The sequence below is a fragment of the Hibiscus syriacus genome, unplaced genomic scaffold (genome assembly GCF_006381635.1).
Source record: "Hibiscus syriacus cultivar Baekdansim isolate YM2019G1 unplaced genomic scaffold, ASM638163v2 tig00110895_pilon, whole genome shotgun sequence".
Classification (NCBI taxonomy): domain Eukaryota; kingdom Viridiplantae; phylum Streptophyta; class Magnoliopsida; order Malvales; family Malvaceae; genus Hibiscus; species Hibiscus syriacus.
The window spans coordinates 1,916,254-1,930,168 of record NW_024062903.1 but is presented as its reverse complement, the minus strand read 5'-3'; the positions used below and the strand labels follow the sequence as shown (position 1 = coordinate 1,930,168).

Genomic DNA, 13,915 nt, shown 5'->3' with positions numbered 1-13,915 from the left:
GTTGTAGCTAGTGTCGTGTTCGAGTTGTATCGTATTTCGATTTATATTAATAATATCATATTAATTGTTAAGCTTACCGAGTGCCCACCAACGTTTCCAACAGTTCTTAATTTTAAGGGTGAATTTAATAAAAAGGGAATGATAAAATTGTCTTAAATTAAACATTATGCTCATAATCTAAAATTATCTAAAGAAGTAATAGTATTGAGATTACTCCTATTCCGATATTTTTGATATTAGTAAAAAAATTATTTTAGAATCATACATTATAAAAAATGTAAGTTTATTTAAGGCTTAATAAAAAATAAGAACCAAATTATGTTTTAATCATTGAAGTTGTTCGATTTATACGTTTACATATGCATACTTTTTTTATTAAGCTAAAGTGATTATAAAATAGTGTGTTCTAAATATTTTCAAACATTTGCTAATGAACACTTAATCACGCTATTGCAACCGTTGGTGTTTGAACGTGTGACCTTTAGAAACAACAATGATTCTTAAAATATTATAATAAAATTTTTATTTTATTAGAATAAAAGAAGAATCCAAAGCTCTTTTTAGTTTCTTTTTATTAAATAATAAATTTATCAGCTTTATTAAAAAAAGAAAATATATAAAAATTATATAATTAAAATATTGAAGTATAAAACTGATCACTAAATAATAAAATAAAATCATGCAAATAAATTGTGAAAAACTTAATGAAATAAATCAAAATAATGATAGGTAAAAAATACCATTATAAATAATAATAAAAAGCATCAACACGAACACAAAATTCATATAATAATAAAAAGTTGATAAATTGAATTAAATAATATTAATAAAATAATTAAACTAATTCTCCATTATTTTCATTAAACCATGATTCTTTTCCTTAGAGTTGAAACGATAATTCCCATAAATAATAAATTGGACCAACAACGTGCAAATCATAACGGTAAGCAGAATTTTTGTTCATAAATATATCGGAATTGCTTTGATCCATGTGAATTTCCTTTTTTATTTATTAAAATAGACAGAAATAATAAATATAAATAAAGAATTAAATATAATATGTTACGCTTAAATTCTATTAATATGATCCTTATATTTAGTTCTTGAATGTATTAATAATTTTTGATGTACTTCTTTTCTGACAAAATTCACAGTTTTGAAGTAGATATAATTTACTAATAAAATACATAAAAATAATTCACAGCTTGGAATAAATGTAACTAGTGTTACTGAAAGCTCTACGGAGGATAAAACTAAAGATTATACAATATCTTTACAATTCTGCAAAAGGAAGTAATCATAGCGGAAATAATTCTTCACAATTTTTTTGATGTAATATGTGAACGCAATACCATAACTTTTTGATGCAGTAAAAGAAGTTAGAAATGAAATATAATTAGATTTTAATTTTAAGAAGAAAGAAACAATAATAGAATCATATTTTATTAAGTTGTCCTAATTATATTATAATTTTATAGAATTATTAATTTATAATATTAGAGGGACCATAAATTTATATATCTGTCTTTCAAAAATTATTATCTTATTAATTTATTAAACCTATTATCTTATTAATTTAAATTTTAAATCCAAATTTGGATAAAAATATAATTTTAAAGAGATTATTATTTTATTAAATATTAATTTATAAAGGATTTATTGTATATTAATTTTTATTCTCATAAAATTTTTATTCTAATGGATATCTACTCTGTTTTTAATTAGTATTTGATAAATTATCTAAAATTAAATTTTTTTTATTTGAACTCATTAATTAGAAACAGTTTTTTTTTATTTTAAAAAGCAAGTCTAGTCAAAACTCAATTACTTTGTTTCAATGTCTGGAAAAGAAAAATAATGGATATGCACTATAAAAATAAAGAAAAAGTATTCTAATGAGCTCTGAGTATGGACTAAATTGAAATAAAAGATAAATGCACGGGCATAATTAAAAAACCCCAAAACTCCAAAGCATTAGAAGGTATTGTTTTTATATTTGGGTAACTACAAATTTAGTATCTAATTATCACTTTTATTTTATTTTAATCACCCAATCTCTCAAAATCATACTTAATATTAGGTTTTAATTTCATTTAATCATCCATAATTAAAAAAATAACACAACTATTGACTTTTTTTTATTGTTTTCAATAATAACGTGAAACCATCTTATTATAACATATCAGTATCATTTTTATTTTTCAATAACGAGTTATCAAAATAAATCTAAAACTAAATGTTAACTATGATTTAAAAACTAGTTGGATGATTAAATCAGAATAAAAGTAATAATTAGGGAACTAAACGTGTAATTTACCCTTTTATTTATTTATTTATTTTTGAAAAATATATCAAAACCCAGCCCAAGGCCTAAACCTTCTATATATACCTCCTTTCCTCTCTCATCTCCCTTTACCCTACTGCCGCTTCCTCAATTTCTCATGTTCTTTGTGTTTCCTTTCTTTTCTTTGATCTTCTAAAATTCTATAATGACGAAAACCTTAGCTTGCTTTGTTCTCTCAGCTCTCATCGTAAGCTGCGCTCTCGGCCAGGCTCCAAGTTCCGCCCCGACCAAGTCACCGCGGTCTTCTTCTCCGACTCCAGCTCCCAAGGTTTCCCCAACCACGTCTCCCACCGCTACTCCAACCGCTTCGCCGCCGTCAATAGCCACCACTCCAGCCCCAGAATCTTCTCCAACTTCCTCTCCCCCGGCCCCTCCTATGTCTCCGGCTGGTTCTCCGACCGTCGGTGCTTCTCCCACTGGCGCTATCACTCCATCCTCCATCAGCGGGTCACCTGGAGCATCTCCAACATCTTCTCCGAACGCCGCCGCTTTGAATATAGCCGCCGTCGCTGGATCCGGCGTTGCAGCTGTTTTTGCAGCAGTCGCTTTGTTCGCTTAGATCTGATATTTTCGGATTGTAGGATTTGAATTTGATCGATTTTTTTACTTTAGGGTCATTTTTAGATTCTCATATTGAGTTTTAGTAGCGTATTTCTTTTTATTTTGACGGGGTTGATTTTATATATTGATAGGCTGGAGCTATATTTACCGTTGAGATTTGGTTGTAGTTTATCGTTGTTGGTTATTATAATTAATAATATGCTCTTATGTATTAATTAAAGTTGGATTTTGAACTGATTAATCGGAGGAACAAAAAAAGGACGAAAGCGAGTGATGAAAGTTGTGAGAGTGTGGAAACGTGGAAAGTGGGGAGAGCAGGGGTACTTTCTTGTCTTTTATGATGCCAGCTGTTTTAATGTTGTGCGCTTTCTGGGGGTTTACTCGTCTTTTGCTGAGTCGGGGCAGGTTGGGCCTGGGCGGGGAGACTACAAGTATCACGTGGTAACAGCTGTTATGGGACAGCATGTTTCACTTATATAAAAAATAATAACATTAATTAATATTCAAAATTTAGTAAAAATATATCGAAAAAGAATATATATATATATATATACATATATAGAATATTATTTAAATTATAATTGTAAGTGTAAACTTTACTCTCAACTTTATCGCTACGAGTAATGAGTGTTTCGTGGCATGGGCACGTCCAATAGTGTCTAAGAAACCGCAGTGGATGTTTTGTTGTCATTTTCCAACACTTGAAATCCATAGTATGGCCACTAGGATAATGGAGCACTCGAGGGTAACTACTCAACTCCAATGGAAGCTTGCCATCCTCAATGGTACATTAAACAAAATCCACAGTTTCCTTACACGATTGGAACCCTTGGCATGAATCTTGAACTCGATTTTATCGGATTAAGTGAACGCTATATACTTCAGGTGCCACCAAAAAATGACATAACAGAGCTCAAATGGCTGAAACAAAATCCACAGTTTCCTTACATGGATATTTCGAGAAAAAAATATAGCAGTTGTTAATATGAGAATGGAAAGGATTAGAGTTGAGCCGAAGAACAGTCAATTTACTCCAGGTGCCACCAAAAAATGACATAACAGAGCTCAAATGGCTGAAACATTCACGTACATATGTTGCTTCCCCACGGAGTAACAAACAACAACCTCTCTTTGATCCGAGTATAATCAAATTCAACTTCAATCCACAGCTTCTTGTTCCGAATTAGGGTTCGACTCGGCCGATTTATCGTCGGATTGTGAACCGTCGTCTGATTGAACTTTCACGAATTGTCGACTACGTTGCACTCGAATCGGTCTTCCCATAAACATCTGCAATAAAAAATTATCAGTTTCTTGACTAAAAAAACAAAGAAACAAACAATCGAGAAATTTACTAAATAAGGAAGTACCTTCCCTTGGAAAGCAGACAGTGCAGCATCAGCTTCTTTCTTGGATTTGAAAGATACAAAGCCATAGCCAGATGACTTTCTCGGATTATCATGAAATATAACTTCAGCAGAAACAACATTAGCGCCCTCAGAACTGAATAACTCTTTAAGATGTTTAGCCCTCACTTCGTACGAAAGATTCGCCACGAACAAGTTGAATGCCGGCACCTGCTTCGGTTTCTCAGGTGGAAGAGCTTTCTTCTGCTTAGGTTTAGCATAATTGAGCCTTAAAGTACGACCCTCGAATTCCTATATCAGTTTTAAGGAAACAAATCAATTGTTTTTCTTGTTAAATGATGTCAAAACAGAGATGGACGGAGAGGGTGCTGGAGGTGCGGTTTCACACCTGGAAATTTCAAATTCTCACATAATTTAAGATTTTTTTTTTGTATTCTCTATTGATGATCTATTTCACACCCCTGAAATTTTATAGTTTCACACCCTCTAAATTTCTAATATCTTCCTAACTTCGCACCTCTGGGCATAAAATAGTGCGTTCCTCTTTGTGTCAAAGTATACTCTCAACCATTACTTAGGATAAATTGCCTCATACACACTGAATTCATCAAGGATTTGCTAACGAGTGCCTTAAGAAAACTTATTAAACTAGCATCTTAAGGAAATATCAAATATCTCTACTATATGTATTGAAAATCAGCAGGTTCAGATGATTGAATAAAATAATTCAGCTTATTTATATTGGACCATCTAATTCATGCAGAGATGAACTGAGAAAGATGGTTGTGCAGCGTGCAGCCGCTCTTAAAAATTTCAAATTATCATAATCAGTTTTGGCGAAAAACTTCTATAAATTCATTACTCGTAAAATTTTAGAAGTTCCACTCTAACATAAAATCTTTACTTCATCTCAGAATTCCCAAGTCATATGAGAGAATAATCAAAGGCAATAAATATGCTTACATATGACTCAAGATTATTGAGAGCCACAAGAGCCTCCTCAGGCGAAGCCATGGAAACAAATGCCAATCCCCTATTTCTGGTCTTGTTATGCATAGAAAGCTGAAAAAAAAAAACATATTCACATCAATACACGAACCACGAATAAAAAAAAAGGTAAACCCAAGAGAAAGAAAAAACCTCAACATCGACGACAGTGCCATGTTTCTCGAACAAAGAACGAATGTCTTCGACGGTACAACTCCAAGGCACGTTCTGGGCAATCAATCTAGTTTTTGAAAACTCTTCTTCTTCTTCTTTCACTTGTAAAGCAGGGTGTTGGGTGGTGGCAGAGAAATGGAGGACGAAGCTGGTAAATGGTGTAGCTTTGAAGCGAAGAGTGGTGCTGAGAGGAGAGAATGGATGAAGAAAGCAAGCGGAAGAGATGTTGGGGAAGTGGGTTTTAGGTTTATTTTGCAGAGAAAAAAGAGAAGATTGGTGGGGAAGTGGAAGCAGAGCCATCGGGAAGATTAGTTCAGCTCCGGTTGGGTTGAAGCGATGATTTGGTTTGATTGAGGTTTTTGAGAGGGAGAGGGGGAATGGATAAGGGTTAAGGAAATGATATTTTTGCGAGGCAAAAACTTTCTCAGGGCAACTCAAACAAAATGGGTAGAGTTCACTACAAGTGCCTAAGCTATACCCAGTGGTTGTTTATCCACTTAACTTTCAAATATTACACAATGATCATTAAACTTTTACAACTGTTATAAAAATTCATTTTAACATTTTCTTAATATTTTTAATGCATAAATATATAAATGGTGCCCAATCTATGTCAGTTTTTTTAGTTTAGTGCCTAACGTTTATTTCATTTCAGTTTGGTGCTTAACGTTTCATTCCATGACTCAAAATGGATCTAGCCGTGACGGGTCGTTAAGTTTGACAATTAACCCATTAAAAATGTCACCTGACATATTTTTTAGGGTAAAATATATAAGTAGTCTCCAAACTTTTAGGCAACTTGTTCTTCTTCTTCTTCATTATTATTATTTTAATAACCTTTGTTATCTTTTTTCACAGACAAGATCAAGCTTACCTTGGTGTAATATCTACAACCTGCTGACTCATGCCCAGACTGGAACTCTTCTGGTATTAGGGACATTTCTGGATTATTAGTTGACAAGCAAGAGAGTTGATGCCTATAGTTTTAACTTAGTATCAATCGTAAGTGCTCCATCTATATATATTCTTTGCATTACGAGTTTTTTGCATCATGATGATTGTTGTCCTCGGTTTAGAACAAGGTTAATTTAGTTGTTTCAAAGTTGCTGTAATCATGTTTATGAATGAAATTGCTTATGTTTGTGAATGTGCATACTGTAATTCATGCAGTTGTATTTTTTTCTGCCTACTGTTATATTTAATTTGCATTGTATATTATGTTGTTGCAATCTCTATACATCCCCTTCTCACATGCCATATGGTGACATGGTGCTGAACATATATTAAAATATCTATCCACTAAATGATTTTATGCTTAGCAGAAGTATTGGTCCATGCAAGTATGTTCGTTTCTTTATTTTTAGTCTTTTCATGTCTTTGGAGGGTTATATTCCCTTATCAATGTTCAAGGGGGTAAAAAAAGAGTCGGTGTAAGTCTGTAAGGGCATGCAGCACATTATAACAGATGTACCACAATACAATGTCTCACTCTCAGAGGTGGCCCTTGAGTTCATTTGCTTTTGGTTTAGAGAAAATCGCCTCAGTGACCAAAATTCTCATATAATATACGATTTTAACCAACTTTTTTCGGATTTGCCAAAATGACCAACAAAATCGCAATGCGATCGCTAATTCGCAACGCGATCTCCATTATCGCAAATTCGCGTTGCATTTCGCGTTGCGATAGTTGAAAATCGTGTTGCGATGGTCTACAGTGTCGTTGCGATTTTCTCAATTCGCAATGTGAATAAGTAAATCGCAACGCTAATTGGGAAAATCGCAATGCGATACTTACTTTCGCAATGCGATAATACAAAATCGCAACGAGATACTGACTTTCGCAACGCGATTCTGACTTTCGCAACGCGATAATACATAATCGCAATGCGATTTTCAAAGCGCCATTAGTATCCTGGCCAAGTATTTTATTTTTAAATTCCAAAAACGAATATTAATATATTGGAACACTGAACCGTCCACAGTATATCCCGTAATCGCAACTCATAACCTAAAACCTAAAATCACAACTCAGTCCCATCTCCATCTCTCCATCTCCGGCGAAATCCGTCTATCTCCATCTCTCAGAGCCACCCTCACAATCAGAAATGGAAAATCAACCAAATCAACCAACGAGGGTTAGTTTTTTTAATTATTTTCTTTTTGAAATTTTTGCATTATTATTAGGTTTTTCATATTGAAATTGATGATACGTTTACTGGTAATTTCAATAATAGATTAACCATTTCACTTATATTTCTTATTAAATCAACCGAGAATCGCAACACGAAATGCAAATCGCAACGCGATTTTAGTTTCGCGTTGCGATTCTCTCGTTGCGATAGTCAAATTCGCGTTGCGATAGTCATTTTCGTGTTGCGATTTTCATTTTCAGAAACTATTCTTCTTCTGCAAATTGAAACTTGAATGAATTGCATTACTTCAACCAAAAAACAAAGACAAATACGAAATTCACAGTGTTGCAAATTTAAGTTTGAAGAATAAACTACTACTCTTTATGTTTATTATTGTTTTTGGTATATCTTCACAGTGTAGTTTTTGGTATATCTAACTTAGTATGTTTATTGTTTTTGTAGAACTTTTATTAGACTCAATTGACCTTAAGAAATAAAGTCAGCCTGGCCAAAACAATTGCGTCGAAGCTTTCACCTGCACAAAGAAAAATGTTTGAGGATACATGCTTCGGGCCATGGCTGAAAGTACAACATCCCGGTGGAGATGCGATGTTGACACACCTGTTTCTTCAAACCATGACTAGCGATCTACCAGAGACTATACAACGTCGTGATGAAGAGATATGGTTTGATTTTCCACCAGCGTATACGTGTTTTGGGTGGGAGGAGTTTTGCTTAATCACCGGTCTACGCTTCGGACACGATGATGTAGGTCGGTACACTAGACACATTACCCGCCCATCATGGCTATCCCGGGTTTTTCTTGAGCTGGAGAGGCCGAATCTACACGTAGAAGACCTGACAAGATTGTTGAATAAGAAAGATGGTTTTACTCGGATGGATGACGTCGACGTTGTCCGAGTATGCCTTCTAATTCTTTTGCATGCTGACTTTTTAGGAAGAGAGGCCAGACAACCTATTCCAAATGATCTAATCAAATTGGTAGAAGACCTAAATGCGCGGAACCTGTTTCCGTGGGGCTCGTATTTATGGAAAGCTACATGGAATAAGTTATCGTCTGCCTTGGATGATCGAAAAAGTTTGCATGGCGATGGTTCCAAATACACTTTGACAGGCTTTATTTGGGCCTTTAAGGTAAGAATTTTTATATAATGTTTCCAAAATTATAAGTAATTATTTAACAATTACTAATGTTTGTTATTATATTGTTTGTAGATTTGGATATTTGAGGCCTTTCCCGCCATGAAGACATATGCAATAAAAACTTCAAATGATATTCCCAGGGCTATTTCCTGGAAGAGGAAATGGACCTTGCAATGGGAAGATTTACTACGGTATACGATAATAAATAATGTAAGTTAGCATAAATACTACCATATGTTTATAAACAAGTTATTACTAGTACACGTTTAACTTTGTTTGAGCTTTTATATTGTTAGGAGGCCAACACTCCTCTACAGAGGCTGACACCCACGGAAGCTGAGCCTACCACTGATTGGTAGCAAGCTAGTAAGCGTTTTTTTTGATGGAATGGTTGATGAGCAGCCTTCCCTTCGGGAGCCATCACCTCGCCCAGAGCTATCACCTCACCCAGAGCCATCATCTGATCGACCCGACTATACACCTCCACAACGACAGCCATCACCTATTCTGTCACATCATCGAGCCTCTTCTCCACCATCACCGCAAGATAGGTGACCGGCAAAGATGCCACGACGTTTATCTCCATGTTCTACACCTCCACCTCAACGGGATGAGTTAGGGGAGTTACGTGATGAGGTCAATGCCTTGCGTGAGGAGGTCGGTACTTTACGCAAAGACGATGGTGCATGGCGTGTTGAGGTGTCTACATTACGCGGTGAGGTAGCCGCTCTACGTGAGATGGTAGCATCGTTGCAGAATGAGGTTCATACTCTACGCAACGAGGTAAGTTTAAGATTTTTCATACTCGTAATTCATTCGGTTGCTGCCAATACTGCTAAACTGTTTTTGTTAGTATTTGTTTTTGGTTTTGTTTTTGTCTTTTGGTTGAAGTAATGCAATCCATTCAAGTTTCAATTTGCAGAAGAAGAATAGTTTACTTGAGCAACACGAAAATGACTATCGCAACGCGGAAATGGCTATCGCAATGCGAAATGAAAATCGCAACGACAAAATCGCAATGCGAAATGAAATCGCAAAGCGAAATGAAAATCGCAATGCGATTTGTGTTTCGCGTTGCGATTTTTTCGTTGCGATTTCATTTCGCATTACGATTTTGTCGTTGCGATTTTCATTTCGCATTGCGATTTTGTCGTTGCGATTTTCATTTCGCATTGCGATAGCCATTTCCGCGTTGCGATAGTCATTTTCGCGTTGCGATTTTAAGTTTCGTGCTGCGAAAGTAAACTATTCTTCTTCTGGAATGTTTATATATGTTGTCCTTTTAAATGTTTATATAAGTGCTTTCTTCTGGAATGTTATCTGAGCATTTTATGAACTATGATAGAATAATGACTTGGGTGAATACAATGCTAGTTTGAAACATATTTGTCTTTGTTTAATATCATGTCTGTTTATTTACTGATTTATGTATTAATTTTTTTTAGCGGCCCGATAAGGTGGATGCTTTACGTCGGGTTTTCCTTGCACGACGAAGTTCACGCATCAGACGGCGTGGACGTGCTATTACGTCTCCGTTCACCCCAATGGTGCGAAGACTCCGCAAGAAGAAGCCCGACTCACCTGTCATCCCTCAAGAGTCCCCTCCAATCGTTCAAGAGGCCCCTATCCTCCCTCAAGAGTCCCCCCCACCGTTCAAGAGGCCACTGTCATCGTTAAAGAGGTCCCTCTCACCATTCCAGAGCCCGATTCACATGGGGTAATATATCGAAGTATTGAGAAACCCCCACCGGTTTCGGACATGATGGATGAGAGTTGGCTCTCGTATGAGTTACCGGCTAGTACCCTTCCGGTATCTGAAGTGGAGAGGAGACAACTACCGGAAACAATTGTGGATAATACCCTTTGGGCTAAGACCGCAGTTGATTTTTATCTACATGAGCGGAGCCAAGGGTGTTACACTGACATAAGCAAACTCAACGATGAAATGTTTTTGTTGCTTGATCGGTCTTGGTGGGGTGTGCTATAAGGGGTTGAAGACAGTGGCTATTTCGATGGGGAGGTAAGTATTATATTTGTCTTATATATGATTTTGATTAATTTTTTTAAAAATTAATGTAATTCACTAATATATGTATTTTTTTGTAAAACAACATATCGATGCGTGGGTGTCACGTCTACTAATAATAAGGAAGCTTAGGAAAAATAAAAAAAATTTGCGATATACAATAATGCCGGCGGCTTTTCACGCAGTTCACTTGAAGAATCAACGAGATGAATCATTTTCGTTGGGCAACGGACAAGCTAAACTTTATCCTGCATGGTGGGAGGTCGATACGGTTAGTGTTTATTTTTTAAATTTTTTAAAGGTGTTTCATAATAAGTGCGCAAATAAATGAATTATTACTTATGATTGCAGGTGTTTATCCCTGTTTTGGAACGTCATCATTGGCTTCTCGTCCAACTTCAGCTCCCATCCCTGAAGATAATAGTGTATGACAGCATGATAAATTACATATCACTGTCTGATTTGAGAGATATGATCAAGGGATGGAGCTCTCATTTGGCTAAATTCTTGGATGGGATTAATTATTGGACTCATTCTGGACACAAGAAGCCAAAGAAGTTCAATGTCACAATTGTCAGAGACAAGACCGCGCCACAACAATCGCCGGGAGCCAGAGGGGATTGTGGTCCTCTCGTATGCTTGTGCTTGGCGCGTTTGACGAAGGGAAGCACAGAGTTTCTACCTCCCACCGATAGAGATAGAGCTGCAGTAGGTTTGTGGTTTCGGCATTATATTGCTAGAGCAATATATTCGAGACGCTGCCTACCTGCATCCGCCTTATGAAAGTGTCCATTGTTAATTGGTAAGTCAAATGCAAGTTTTGTTAACATATATACTCCTTTTGGTTTGAAAATGTTTGGTTAAGTACCTAGAATTCAATAATTTGCTGTTTGTAGGTTTTAGATGTGTAGGAAGTCTTGTTTGAGCAAATGTTTGGTTTCTGCAGGTTAATCCTTAAGTGAGCTGCGTGAAATGGATGTACAGGGTCACAAAGTTGTTGATTCATTGATTCAATTATTTATGAAGAAATAAGAATTATTATTATTTTTTGATTGTTTAATTGATTTGTAAATGTTGATTTGTTTAATTGACGTGTACATAATTCTTATTTGTGCTTGTTTAATTGATTGAAATGTAATAGTTGATTTGTTGATTTTCAATCTGCATTATGTTGAAGGCAAAACAGACTATCGCAACACGAAACTGACTATCGCAACGAGAAAATCGCAATGCGAAATGAAAATCGCAACGAGAAAATCGCAATGCGATTTTCATTTCGTATTGCGATTTTCTAGTTGCGATAGCCATTTTCGCGTTGCGATTTTTTATTTCGAATTGTGATAGCCATTTTCGCGTTGCGATAGCCATTTTCGCGTTGCGATTTCCCCGTTGCGATAGTCAAATGAATGTCTAATAAGTGATAACAACTGAACAGATCATAGCAATGTTCAAACTCAAGTTACTAATACATGCCTAACTGAAAATGTTAAAAGTGCACACATAAAATACACATAATACAACGTTTGCATTTAAAAATCACCTAAGTTAACAGTCCCAAAAGGTGAAGCCGGTTGTGATTGGGATTTTGAAGATGATTGCGATTTTCAGAATCTCGTTGCGAAAGTCAGAATCTCGTTGCGATTTTGTATTATCTCGTTGCGATAGTCAGTATCGCATTGCGATTTTCCAAATTCGCATTGCGATTTACTTATTCGCATTGCGAATTAGGAAAATCGCAACGAGATAATACAGAATCGCAATGCGATTTTCAAAGTTCGCAATAGGTTTTAGTTTCGCAACACAAATTTTTTGTGTATATATCTACGCAGAAGCAACAACTCATAACCTAAATCCCTAAATCGCAACTCATTCCATCTCCATCTATCACTCTCTCCGGCGACATCCGTTCCTACATCCTTCCCCATCCGGCAACAGGTCTTAGTTTCGCAGCTCGTTTGTTTAGTAAATTAATTTACAACCATGAAATCATCTAATGTTGATCATGTTTGGATAGATTTGTGTTTTGGAGGGTCATGAGAGAATGTTCATGGTGTTTTACAATATATGCCTTTACCCATGAATCTTCAACTAAAACTGTCATTAAAAAAGTTAACTTATGAAACTCTAAAGTTACGTGTTTCAAAGAAATTGAATTAGAGCCCCTAAGTGGATTTAGGCTATCTTATAAGAGGAATGGTAAAGTTTATTTGTTAACCGACAATGAAGATGTTGAACGATTCATTGCTTACATTAGTGTTTCAAGTGATGATGTTACATTGTATGTTGTTGAACCTAGAAGTAATATTGTTGGGTCAGTAGCGGGTAGTAAATAACTAAGTTTTTCTCAAAACCTACAACCTTTCTCTAATCCAAATCCCAATCAACTTTCAGCACCAAATTTCGGTTTTCGTATTGACCAATTAGACGATGATGAGCCAAGAGAAAAAATTGTGAGTACTAGTCAGTATTCGAAATTTGATCTTGGTCAATACCCGGACTTTGATATTGGTTAATACTCGGATTTTGATGATGTTTCAGAAGAAGAAACAGACCCTGCGTGTAATGATTTTGATATTGGTCAATACCCGAATTTTGATGATGAAACAACCTTTGCCGAGGAAGATGTTGTTGATGATAATGAGGAGGAAGTGGAGGCTGTGAATGAACATGTTGAAAATCCATTCTGTAATTCATATAATCCTGAAGAAGAAAAAGAAGAAGAAAAAGAAGAAGAAAAAGAAGAAGAAAAAGTCCCCAAAGAAAAGAAAATGCCACGGGAGTATAACTGGAATATGCCAGAATTACTTCAGATACCGGAAGAAGATTTGGTAAAGAAAGCAGTTGATTGTTACACAAAAGTTATTCGTATCAAGAAAGATGATTGTTTTGATACAAAGGAAGACTTGAAGATAGCTTTGTATACGAAATGTGTGGAAGATGGCTATCAACTAAAAGTTAACAAATCAAGCAAAGATCGTTTCGAAACAAGGTGTATGATTGACAAAAACTGTACGTGGCGTATGATTGCAAAGAGGATAAAAGATTGCGAAATGTTTCAAGTTAGGACTTTTATTGATAAACATACATGTTCAAGAACCCAAGTTTTTCCTAACCATAGACAGGCAAACAAAAAGGTGTTGGGTGGTTTTCTAGCTGAGTT

At 35.5% G+C, this 13,915-nt stretch overlaps 2 protein-coding genes across 2 annotated transcripts; one reads left to right on the top strand and one right to left on the bottom strand.

The window, feature by feature from the left end:
* Positions 1–2,401: 2,401 nt before the first annotated feature.
* Positions 2,402–3,125, top strand: LOC120145807 (classical arabinogalactan protein 5-like). Its single transcript, XM_039159531.1, has one exon. It carries the CDS (start codon positions 2,490–2,492, stop codon positions 2,901–2,903), a length of 414 nt encoding a protein of 137 aa, XP_039015462.1. The 5' UTR covers positions 2,402–2,489; the 3' UTR covers positions 2,904–3,125.
* An 882-nt stretch (positions 3,126–4,007) lies between these two features.
* LOC120145806 (28 kDa ribonucleoprotein, chloroplastic-like) lies at positions 4,008–5,816 on the bottom strand. Its single transcript, XM_039159530.1, has 4 exons — positions 5,413–5,816; positions 5,236–5,334; positions 4,276–4,563; positions 4,008–4,195 (listed from the first exon to the last, which is right to left on the bottom strand). The coding sequence occupies exons 1-4, from the start codon at positions 5,731–5,733 to the stop codon at positions 4,064–4,066; spliced, it is 840 nt and encodes a 279-aa protein (XP_039015461.1). The 5' UTR covers positions 5,734–5,816; the 3' UTR covers positions 4,008–4,063.
* Between the last annotated feature and the right edge of the window lie 8,099 nt (positions 5,817–13,915).

Excerpts from the sequence above, each read along its gene's own strand:
- LOC120145806 (XM_039159530.1), bottom strand. The coding sequence starts at position 5,733 with ATGGCTCTGCTTCCACTTCCCCACCAATCTTCTCTTTTTTCTCTGCAA. Across the intron at positions 5,335-5,412 it reads GCACTGTCGTCGATGTTGAG|CTTTCTATGCATAACAAGAC; the intron begins GTTTTTTCTTTC and ends TTTTTTTTTCAG. Across the intron at positions 4,196-4,275 it reads TGTCTGCTTTCCAAGGGAAG|ATGTTTATGGGAAGACCGAT; the intron begins GTACTTCCTTAT and ends TTTTTATTGCAG.
- LOC120145807 (XM_039159531.1), top strand. The coding sequence starts at position 2,490 with ATGACGAAAACCTTAGCTTGCTTTGTTCTCTCAGCTCTCATCGTAAGC.